General features: G+C 38.7%; 1 protein-coding gene across 4 annotated transcripts; it reads right to left on the reverse strand.

The window, feature by feature from the left end:
• Positions 1-3,931: 3,931 nt before the first annotated feature.
• angel2 (angel homolog 2 (Drosophila)) lies at positions 3,932-11,841 on the reverse strand. 4 transcript variants are annotated; one of them, XM_017458169.3, is made up of 9 exons: positions 11,647-11,841; positions 10,862-11,274; positions 10,577-10,785; positions 10,057-10,126; positions 7,781-8,202; positions 6,740-6,848; positions 6,245-6,287; positions 5,872-6,038; positions 3,932-4,735 (listed from the first exon to the last, which is right to left on the reverse strand). In XM_017458169.3, the coding sequence occupies exons 2-9, from the start codon at positions 11,265-11,267 to the stop codon at positions 4,584-4,586; spliced, it is 1,578 nt and encodes a 525-aa protein (XP_017313658.1). In that variant the 5' UTR covers positions 11,268-11,274; positions 11,647-11,841; the 3' UTR covers positions 3,932-4,583. The 4 variants fall into 4 exon arrangements, with proteins under 4 accessions (XP_017313658.1, XP_017313647.1, XP_017313632.1 ...); XM_017458158.3 differs by having other exon boundaries at positions 10,862-11,277; XM_017458143.3 differs by having other exon boundaries at positions 11,502-11,841.
• Positions 11,842-12,576: the final 735 nt, after the last annotated feature.

Below are 12,576 nucleotides of genomic sequence, written 5' to 3' on the forward strand. Positions count from 1 at the left end.
AGAACAGGAGGCGGGTTTCCCTAAATAAGGGGTGTGTGTGTGCGTGTTGTACATTTACATCTACAGCATTTAGCAGACTCCATGAGTAAAAATGTTAAAATCAATCACAAAATATAACAGACAGCACATTGTGAGGTTTAATTTCAAAAGTATGTGCACCCCTGACCATCACACCTATAATGGATGTGGTTCTTCTCCAAACTGTCACCACAAAGTCTGAAGAACACAAAGTATAGAACATCTCTGTACAATGTAATGTTACAGTTTCCCTTCACTGGAACAAAGAGGCTCAAACCTGTTCCAGCATAACACAAAGTGCACCATGCAGACGTGTCGTGTTAAGGTTGGAAGAAGGTAGAAGAACTTGAGTGTCCTGCACAGAGCCTGGACCTCAACCCCACTGAACATCTTTGGGATGAACTGGAACTGGAACTGGAGCATCCTCACCATCCCAACATCAGCACCTGATCTCAACCTCACTAATGCTCTTGTAGCTGAATGAACACAAATCCACACAGCCACGCCCCAAAATCTAGTGGAAAGCCTTCCTAGAAGAGTGGAGTGCATTACACCAGGAATAAATCTGGAATGAGATGTTCAACTATGACATATGGGTGTGACAGTCAGGTGTGCACATACTTTTGTCCATACAGTGTAATGTATTTTACTTAACATACCACATAACTAAAATATCCAGCTGTTACATAAAGAAAATTCACACACAGTAAGTAAGTACTGTCAGTTAGGTCCATAAATATTTGGACACTGACAGCATTATTCTTATTTTACCCATCGATCACAGTATACAGGAGCTGAAATTAAAAAAACAAGCTCAAAGTGTAAACTTTCATCTTTTAATTCAAGGGTATTTATATCCAAATTGGGTGAGTGGTGTAGGAATTACAGCACTTTTTGCATCTGTGACACTGTGGGTTTGTTCTGATGGTTTGCTTCACTGGCAGTGACTTCATATTGAGAGTTAACAGCAACAGATTCCAAATGTAAATGCCAATACATCCCAGCACACCAATAACACCATTCCTACCATCAAGCATGGTGGTGGTAGCATCATACACTAGGGCTTCTTTTCAGCAGAAGGAACTGGAAATCTTGTTGCCATATTGAACATTGATGGAAATAGAAGCAAGTAGAAGTAGAACCAAATAGAAACAAGTTGTTGAGAAGAACCTGTTCCAGTCAGCCAGATGTCTGCATTTAAGATGAAAATATATGGTCCAAAAAAACAAAGCTATAAAGGAATTGAATTTAAAAATAAATAAATAAATAAATTTTTAAAAGAAACTTTGTGTTTTGGATTGGTGAGTCAAAGACCAGACTTAAATCCAACTGAAAATCTGTGGTATGACAGTTCACCAAAGCCCAAAGCTCACAGAGACACATCCGAGACTCAAAACTCAAATCTGTAACTGCTGCAGAAGGAAAATTCACACATACGTATCAATTAATCAATCAATCAATCAATCAATCAAAATACTGAGACGTTTGAAATATGCTAAAATGTCATACAGCGCCACAGACAGACCAACCAGCAACATATTACAAGAAATCTGACTGATAGTCAGCTAAATGTTCTAGTATTGTGACTTTGAATGAACTGTTTTAATAAACGAACATCTGAAATGTGGACTGGAATTAAAGTGCGTATTTAATTTGATGCTGCCATCTTGTGGTGTAATGTAATATAGCACCTGTACATATTAGAAAATAACACAAATCCTGTTGACTTTTGAACTGTATATGTTACTGAGCTGTGGAGAAAAGAACCCATTAAAACTGACATGATTGCATTAGCACGACATTGAGCAGGTACCAAACATTTGTATGAATAGAATCAAAAGGTACTTTTTTGGCACCCTGCTATAACTGGCTTTTATTACAAAGCCAGTTCATTTCTCCAATTCCATAGTCCATTAACAAGGCTGCACGTTGTAATTTTATTGGCGTTATTTTATTTTTATTTTTTACATGACTGATACATGTTGATGGACTGCATGTTGGTGCAAATACGTTAAAATGGGAATGACATGTTAGTGTCATCTGTGGAACAGGTCTTTTTTTATTTTTTATAAAGATTTGTATAAATTGAGAATCCATAGGTACTTTAAAACAACAACAACAAAACAGTGGCACTTCAACAGTACTTACAATTCTGGCTTTTGTCACAGGCCATGAAGTGTATTAAGCTTATTAACGTTATGCAAAAGAAGACCTCTGTGTCTGACGGTTGTAGCTAATGAGATTGAACAGAAATTGTGTGAAACAAATAAGTGGAGTATCTGCAATATGCATGTGCGAATCTGGCAACCCTGCTTCGTGGGAAAGGATTATGTTCATTACAGATAGGAGGCACACTATTCAGGGATTTGGTTGATCAGTGGTTTATTCAAGAATCCTGATTTACTGAGCTCCAAAAGAAAAATACGCTTTTATTTACTAAGCTGCCATAAATACACAGATCACACACTGAGCACAGAGTTGCAGAATTCTGCTGTATATCCAAACAGTAGCAATTAATAACAAAAAGAAAATGACTTGTACATTCATTGAATGTGTGATTTGTTGTCCATCGCATTAAAAGAAAATCCTGGTGCATTACTTGATCAGATAATTAAAGGATGCCATCTTGACTCTTAGAAGCACTGCAAATGTTCCTAAATTTACAGTAGAGAACGTCTCTGATCTTTATGTAATCTAACAAGCCCCAAATCTGGGGTTTTAGTCAGATTACAGATTGAGATTGTATAAAGAAGTGTATGCTGGATTATGATCATTTCATTTGATGTATTAGTGATGAACAACTTATGACATCAGAAATTGCGTTGGGTTTTGCATTTTGTCACTGAGCTGCTGGTTGATCCAAATACATCAGAACCTGCTGAACATGTGTTTAAAGATTATTTTGAAATAAAATTCTAGTCGGAAGATTTTATAAACTGCAGTTAAATCACTGTAGCACAACAGTGGTACACACGATCACTAATTGATGTTTAAAAAAAAATCCCCCTGGGGCAGGGCATATATTTGTCAATATTATTTACTATTTCTAGGCATGATTATCATATTTGTTATCACATATCGTCTCACTATATACACTGTAATCAAATACATTAATCAAGGGAAATATTATTTACATGTTCATAAATGAAAGCAAACTTGAAGAAAAAAGAAAGAAAATTGCACACTTTTTATATATTATTATTAAATTTAAACGTAAAGACATTTAAAGGTGCATTTCCTCCTCATAATGTAATTATATTAACTGTAGTATGTTGTAATAAAACAATGTTTTGTTTTGAATTCTTCTTTGTTCCCTGGTAGTTAATACTATATTAATTATGAAAAATGTAATTATTTAAAATTATTTAATCAAACCACAAAAACAGATGTAATTATTCTTACTTCTTACATACACATAACATCTCAGTGGTTTCTGTCACAGGACAAATGTGTGGCTAGAGATTAAGCTAGATGTGATAGAACACGATCACCCATCAGCATCACATTCAGCTTGACATCAGTGCTGGTGTTTACAGAGGTCATATGGAACACAGTTCAAATAACCAGCACTGATGGATCACAGATCTTATCAGGATGTAATGAACACAACTGTAAGGGATGGAGTAAAACTGGGCAAGGGATTTAATTTAATTTAATTAAAGGTGGAGTCTTGATTCACATGTGATCCAAATGTTTATTATAAAATATCTGACTTGAAATGCACCAAATGAAAAAGATGAAACTTATGTTTCATAAATTTATAATTTAATGTACATTAGGACTCCAAATAATATACTCGACTTCAATATATATTTGAATGCTATAATGGATTAGAAAATAGTAAAATAATACAAATTATAGACACATTGCCTATTATTCCATAATGTAGAAAATATCAAATATTGATTGATAATGTGTTATCATCAATTTTATTACCATTGTGAGGTTCTGGGGCATATCTGGCAGAAAAACATTAGTCTGCAAAGAAGCATGAAAACTGAGACTACATACAGTTTAAGCTGATTATGTATAACTTTAAAGCACTTTATTTACATCGAATGTGGTGAGGTCCCTTTCACACGATTCGTGTTCTGCGGAGTTTCATTAAATAAATGTGTAAAATAAAGTCTTGAGTATTTACCCTTATAGACAATTCGAAGATCCAGGATGGTATTCAGCAGTGCTCCAAAAACAAAACATAAGAAACGAGCTTGGACTTCATGCTTAATAAATTAAAAGTAAAACTTCAATAAAATCAGATGAGTACATGGCAGTCTTAAAAATCCCAATTAAGAACAAATCTATACATCATGCAATGCAGGTGAGGGTAAAGGAATCCAGTTTTGCTGGTGTAGAACCCGTTTTGTAAACTCATCGCAGTTTGCACATCATCATGGATGATGCACATAAAACGATCAACTTCACTTAGAAACCGCAGGAATAACAACGTTCCAGAGATCTAATCATCATCAAGCCTAAAACAACTGAACAATCACTTTTAGGTTAATGTGTAAATCCTGAAACTCAATATACAAATTCGACACAACATCAGACAGACGAGCAGCTCAGGAGTGCAGACGGAACCGGGCAACGAGAGGGAGGTGGTCAGATGAGTGGCACTGATTGGGCAGGCCTTTCACTTCTCTCAGCTCGGCTTCACTGACCAGGGTCAACCTGGAGAGCAGCTGTAGGCCTCGCTGTGGTGCAGCGCTGCATTCTGGGAACAAAATACAGTTCTGTGGTTAACTGGCATCCAGACAAGCACTGCATTAAAGCGTGCAGCACAATCGCTAAAGTTACAGCTTTCTACACACTGCTTCTGTATTTAATGTGCTTTTAGCTAGCGGATACATTAACTTACAACTATGGAAGAAATGCATTAACAAAATGTAATGTAATCCATTAGATCTTGCTCATAAAACTGCAGCGATTATATGTAATAATAATTTTATTAGTCATGGACATTTAAATTCAAGTTTATATTTGGCAATTGTTGAAAATAAACTATGTACTAAAATTACTAAAATATGTGAACATATTTATATAAAAACATGCAATTGAGTCAGTTTAGCACTTTTTCTTCAACATACATCTGCCCTGGGGGCTTAACAACGATCATGTGGTGTGACCGACGATTTTACCTCTAAATAAAATATTTTCTTTAATATGCTCTGAATTTTGAAAACGTATTACAAGTACAGTAACATCTGTAGAAAAACATGCATGCAAATGTTCATTTCTTTATGTTTGCAACAGATATTAAAAAAAACCTTTGGTTTCACTTTAGCGAATTATGCAAGAGCTATAAATGCAAAACAATTTACAAATGCAACATCTATAATTTATAATTATATTTATTAAAGCATTTAGAATAATTTCCAAATCTCCTTTGTTTTTTTTGTTTTTTTAAAGAACTGCACTAATGGTCAGACAGTTGCACCACATGATATATTTGGACATTTTTAATAAATAAAAATGACTAACAGATAAAAGACTGAAAAAAAAGTGGGTACATTTTAATGCAGAAGATTAAAAAATTAGTTGGACAGAAACTGTCTGCATCAGCATTTATACCAGTTATGCCTCGTCTCATGTCTGATTAAATAAAATCCTGTATGTAAAAACGTAAACACGCTCAGCAGTGTGAAGTGACGACATCCAAACAAGAGCAGAGCAGTAACGTGGTTGGGCTGAAACTAATGTATATATTTATGAAATGTCATTTTGCAGCACCTTAAAAAAAAAAAAACTCATGCACTTTACAAAAAAACAAGAAAATGCCTTTAATAAGAGACTACATGTGTATGTGGCCTGAGCAAAGATAAACCTATTAAACACACACACAAATCTCACCTGCCCAGCCTGACTCTTCCCTCTGCGCTGGTGAATAGAAGATGTAATCGACAGTAATGGCCGTGCGTGAGTGGTAGGTGGTGATTTCACGATGACCGCTCTCTTTTAGGTAGTGAGAGTACACCGAGGTCAGCTTAAAACCATGTTCAATGCTAGGTTTGTTCAAGCTGGTAAAAGGTAAAGAGAGGAAATCATTCCCAAGACCCATTATCATTGTGTAAAGCAGTAATGTGCTAACAGGACTCACACGATTAATCCATTTCAGATAAACAAAGCCATGAAGCACTGCAGTATCAGACTGGCTTTCACAATTCTTTAACAACCAAACTGTTCTTTAAATGCAGGAAATAAGGTTTAATTAAACAGAACTTACCCTTTTTTTGAACCACTTTGCTGTGATTCCTTTACATCAGGTTCTGTTGTGGAGACCAAACAATGAGTCCAGTTTAGTATATCGGAGATATTTTGGCTTGACGTTCTAAACCACCAAATTTTCAGAATCTCTGTAGGTATGCTGGATAAATCATGCACTATTTAATAAGCCACACTGGGATAAACTGTACATAAATGACTGACGTTAGGTGTAAGATACATGTCGTGATATCACAATAAACTGGGGCACATCGTATTTCACTAACAAGCTGTCAAAATGCATTATTGTGCTACACTACTCAGTGAGAGAACAGCAAAGATCACTCCTTGTACACACCGTAAAAAAAAAACAGTACATGTCTTTTTATGGTTTTGTCCCACTGGGTTTACGTAAGTAAGTGAGTAAGTAAGTAATACACCAGTAAATTCATATGAGAATAATAAATGACACTGCCTCAGCAACAAGCCTTTAGTAATAAAGCGTGATGGGTCACACCGTTAGTTTGGCCTTCATACTGGCACAGCGGGGAGATGCCGAGGCTGGGGGGCCAAAGGGGTGATGTGAGGAGTCTCTGCCCTCGAGGGCTTTCTTCCTGTCCTGATACCTGCAACAGGAAGAGGAAATGTGAGTGAGAGGAAGTCAGGTGTTAGGAGACAGAAGTATTTACGCAAGATGTTTTACGGTTTACGCAAGATGAGCAAAAAAGTTTGTAAAAGGATTAAATGGAAAATATGTCATCTTTTATAAGCTTTTTATCAACAAGGGAACAAAAAAGGCACTCATCAAACACACTCTAAGGTCCCTTTATTACATCCAAAAACATGTTCCAAACTGAGCAAAAATGCTTCTGTGAGTTTATGTCACATCATCTTGGTCCTTCCACTTGCACCATATGGGTTCAACAGGACTCCCTTTACGCTCACTCTACAGTAACTTTGTTTCCTTTACACTCCTTTTGCAATAACTTTATGCTCCATTTACAGTCACTTTATACTGTTTAAGGTCAATCCATAATGAACTTTTTCACAATATCTGTTGTTACCCAGATGAGGATGGGTTCCCTTCTGAGTTTGGTTCCTCTCAAGGTTTCTTCCTCTTAAACATCTTAGGGAGTTTTTCCTTGCCACCGTCACCACTCAGTGGCTTGCTCAGTTGGGATAAATTCGCACCTTTAATATCTGTATACCATGTTGATATTTCTGTAAAGCTGCTTTGAGACAATGTCTATTGTAAAAAGCACTATACAAATAAAATTGAATTGAATTTATGCTCCCTTTACAGTCATTTTATGTTCTTTACACTCATTTTTTTCCCGTTACACTCCCTTTATAGTCAGTTTACGCTCCCTTTACAGTTTACATTCCATTTATGTTCCCTTTACAGTCACTTTACGTTCCCTTTAAACTCTCTTTACGTTCTTATAGATTCATCATCACTCATTTAAGAAGACTCATTAGAAGCAAAGTGTTTAACACCTTTATAACGATAGGGTAGAGTGAACACAGTGTATAGTGTACACCTGATGGTGCCTCTCACCTTCCCGATGGGCATGCCTGCGTACTCAAGCTTGCTGTCTGTAATAAAGGCGTAGAGGGGACTCGTGGGCACTGAGTTAAAGTCCCCACACAGCAGTATCGGGCAGGTCGTACCGTCGTCCTGCTGTGCTACGCGACTGATCTCAGCTAGCAGTAATGACAGCTGTGCTAGCTTGATGTCACCACGCCGTGGGTTGTACAGCAGGTGAGTGGTGACCACGCAGACGTTGCATTCGGAGCCTGACGCCCCCAAGGGCTTCAGCACCACAATCAGTCCCACATTATCCCGGTCTAGGATCGGGATTCCTTGGCGGAAAAACTCCACAGGGTGAGAGGAGAAGAGTGTGAAGCGAGATTTCTTAAAACCTACCATACAGCCATCAAGCTTGTGGCCAGTCCGGCGTTTGTACTCACAGTGGTAGCCTGCAAGGAGGGAAAGGATGCGAGTTCAAGGATTAAACTAGGATTATACACACACATACACACAGGGTGGGGGAAATAAGCATCAGACACGTCAACATTGCTTTCAGTAAATATATTTCCTATGAGGCTATTCCCATGACATTTTCACCAGTATTAACTCAAGAAATCCAGAGATATAAGGAATTCACAACATTAAAGTCCATAAATAAAGTCATGTGTAATAAAGTGGAATGACACATAGGAAAACATCTTGTACATGCTAAGAAAAGGCAGTTCTCCAAGGCAAGGAACCTGTGCAAATTGATATCAGCTGGGTTAGTAAACTGATGCTCTATAAAAAGGCTTTTCGTTACCAAGGTGTCACACAACGAAAATCAACATACCCATGATGGGTAAAAGCAAAGAGCTCTCGCAAGACCTTCGCAACCTTATTGTTGCAAAACATATTGATGGAATAGGATACAGACATATTAAAAAACTTCTGAATCTTCCAGTAAGCACCAGTGGGGCCATTATCCTCAAGTGGAAGCAACATCACTCCGTCATCAAGCGGCCACGCACAGGAGCTCCTCGTGAGTTTTCTGACCAGGGAATCTGAAGAATAGTCAGAAGAGTAGCCCAAGAGCCAAGGACCATTCGGAAAGAGCTCCAGAAACACTTGGGAGGCAGCAGGTGCCATTGTCACAGAGAAAACAATAAGCAATACACTTCACTGCTCACGCTCACACCGCAAGACGCCATTACTAAAGAAAAGGCATGTCGAAGCTCGTTTAAAGTTTGCTACAACTCATTTGGACAAGCCTATGAAATACTGGCAGAGTGTATTCTGGTCAGACAAGAGCAAAATGTAACTTCTTGGCTGTCATACTACCCACCATGTTTGGAGAAGAATTGGCACTGCACATCACCCTTAAAACACTATACCAACAGTGAAGTTTGGAGGTGGAAGCATCATGGTGTGGGGCTGTTTTTCATCACATGGTACTGGCTGACTTCATATCATTGATAGAATGATTAATGGAGCCCTTTACTGGAAGATTCTTGAGAAGAATCTGCTGCCATCCACCAAGGTGGGGCAAGGTAGGGCGGCTGTGACTTAGGTGGTAGAGTGGGTTGTCCATTAATCGTAGGGTTGGTGGTTCAATTCCCGGCCCACGCATCCTTGGGAAAGACACTGAAAGCCAGGTTGCTCCGGATGGCAAGTTAGTGCCTTGCGTGGCAGCTCGGCTACCATTGGTGTGTGTGTATGTGAATGGGTGAATTGAGACACAATGTAAAGCTTTGGATAAAAGCACTATATAAGTGCAGACCAAGGTGTTAGAATGGCCCAGTCAATCACCTGACTAGAATCCAATTGGACAAGATTTAAAGACAATATGTTTAGAAGAATGGGCCAAAATCACACCTGAATACTGCAGCCAATTAATTTCTTCATACAGGAATCGTCTTGAAGCTGTCATTACAAACAAAGGCTTCTCCACTAAGTATTAAATAAATTTCAGTTAGCGTGTTCAATACTTTTTTTTCCTGTGTCATTCCTCTTTATTACACATAACTTCATTTATGTACTTTAATGTTTGGGTTTCTTTATATGTGTGGCTTTCTTGAGTTAATACCACAGTCTGGTGAAAATTTCATGTGAACAGCCTAATTGGAAATATATTTACTGAAAAAAATGTTGATGTGTTCATAAAATTAGAATCAGCTGTTCAGGTTTGCGTGCCAATGATTAGAACCTACTTAGGGAGTGCAGGTGGAACCTGTCTTATTTATCATTTATCATATTCAAGTTCAACATTAAACACCCGAGCAGCATTAATTAACCCAGTTAAATCCATGTTAAATATATGTTACCTAGTTGTTCTAGACTGGGTTTGATCTGCTTGCGATAATGATCCTCTTGCACCTCCTGAAGACACATTATCTATGGAGACAAATGTATTTTAAACACTTAACCACACAAAGCCTACTGAACATGTATTACACACACAAAAACACAAGGCCTAAAGTCACAATAAAGGACTCAGTCATCCATTATGCAAACTATAATGTGCACGGTGTAGTTAATTAACCTGTAGATATTCAACAACAACAAAGTGTTGGAATGACCAAGATAGATTGGTACACTATCTGCACCACTGGGTTTAACAGGATCCCTTTAGGCTCCCTTTACACTGTGTTGACATTCCGTTTACAATACCTTTATGTTCCCTTTATGGCCCCTTATGTTCCCTTTACGCTGCCTTTATGTTCCCTTTAAGTTCCTTTTACACCCACTTTAAATTTCCTTTATGTTGCATTTACATTCCCTTTACATCATGATTAAAGGGCATGAGAAAGTGGAGCTCATTGTGGTGGTACACAAGTCCCTCACATCTGCGGCGTGTTGCTCCAGCTCATTGATGAGGTTGGTGAATCGATGGCGCCACTCTAACACATGAGGGTTACAGTGTTTGTAAAGGTAAGCATTGCTGAGAAGTAGTTCTTGAGAGAGAATATTGTAGGACATCACTGAGAACTCGAAGGTTCCAAAACTTGTGCTTGCACAGCTCTCAGTAAGCTCTTCCCACTGCCTCTTTAACTCTGTAAGAGAATCAATTAATATTAATATTAATAATTAATACAAGGCACTAATGTACATGTTCTGCTGCATCATCACCTGTTTTAATCCTTGTACTATCCAGGCTTGGGGAAGGTTTCCCAGAAGGAAGCGGTGCATCTGTGATGTTGCGCAGCCATGCAGGACTGGGTTCTCGTCTCTCTCCTGAAGCTGAGCGTTTAGGGCTGGGCTGTGCACCTTCACCCGAGTGCTCACACTCCGAGCTCTTTCTCCTTTTAACAGGAGGCTCTGTGTCAGGGTGCTTCATCAGGACAGGAGACAGATGGAGGTGTCTTGGGTGATCACTCCTGTGCAACTCAGTCCAGGTGAAGGGAAAGGGGGGTCTTTGGGAAGTGAAGGGGTTTCTGGTGATGATGAATGGAAATGTACTTCTCCAGTACCACTGTTTCCAAGCAGCAGCAACACCTGGAGCAGAGCCCACTGTACTCAAGGGTCGGACAAACATGGGTTTACTGCTAAGACACAAGAGATCGACCTCACTTAGTCATTTAACTAAAAACACTTTTAAAAGGAATGTATAGGTACATCACGCCACAGTGTGCTGTGAGGTGAAGTCAGTCTTCGGGAAAATGTAGCGTTCACACAATGAAACACATATGTAGCTTGGCAACATCACAACTTAGCGACTTTGCTTTGCTTGCTGAATAACTCTAGTTACAATAAAGGCAGCGAACGTTACCTAAGACTCGGCCACAAACAGTACAAGGACAGGACCTGACTAACTAGTTGAAAGTAGGCAGAAGTAACACAGACCGCAGAGAGGACAGAGCAGCTCAGAGGCGCTGGTTACCAACAAGCGCTGTTAGCTAGCTAGCATGTCTTACTTCGGGGTTGTAGTTGGACTGGCATATTTTACACTCGGGCGTCGATACAAAAAAAGTCCTCAGAATAAGTTAACGATATATCCTACTAATAAGCGTGATTCACCCAAGTTTAACGAGTAACGGAGACATCAGCTAATCGGAACAAAACATTAGCGAGTCCCTTGAAAATGACGTCACTACGGAGGCCCGAGTACGCACATAACTGTTCCCTGAGAAGAGAACGAGACGTTGCGAGGGCGCTTCCTCGGTCGGAATTCACCTCGGTCAGAAATTTAGATAACATCCAGGAAATATTTAACACCTTATATATACAGTGGTGCTTGAAAGTTTGTGAACCCTTTAGAACTTTCGACATATCTGCATGAATATGACCTCAAACATCATCAGATTTTCACACAAGTCCTAAAAGTAAATAAAGAGAACCCTGTTAAACAGATGAGACAAAAGTTATTACACTTGGTCATTTATTTATTGGGGAAAATGAGCCAATAATATATATCTGTGAGTGTCATGAGCATCAGTCTGGAGGAATTTAATCCCATTCCTCAGTACAGAACAGCATCAACTCTGGGATGTTGGTGAGTTTCCTCACATGAACTGCGTAGGTTTGCATATGGACGGTAGGGACATGTCCCTACAAATGTCACCAGCCTTGCACTGTGGAAAGTAATGTCAACTGATGTTAGTTAACTAGCAAGCTAACCCTGGTTTCTGTCATCTGCAGGCTGGAACATAAAATAGGTGCATATACGAAATTATGTTGAGATGAATTTTAGTCTAGAAATCCCATGAAAATGTCATCATTTAATGAATGAGTTTGTATCCAGGAAACACAGCAGCAGGCTGAAGTAGAGCAGGATGAAACAGCTGCATCTTCAGGGTTTCAGGTGAGGTCCTAATTATGAATTATATTTTGGAATTGTAGGGAGG

The sequence above is a fragment of the Ictalurus punctatus genome, chromosome 2, assembly GCF_001660625.3.
Source record: "Ictalurus punctatus breed USDA103 chromosome 2, Coco_2.0, whole genome shotgun sequence".
Classification (NCBI taxonomy): Eukaryota; Metazoa; Chordata; class Actinopteri; order Siluriformes; family Ictaluridae; genus Ictalurus; species Ictalurus punctatus.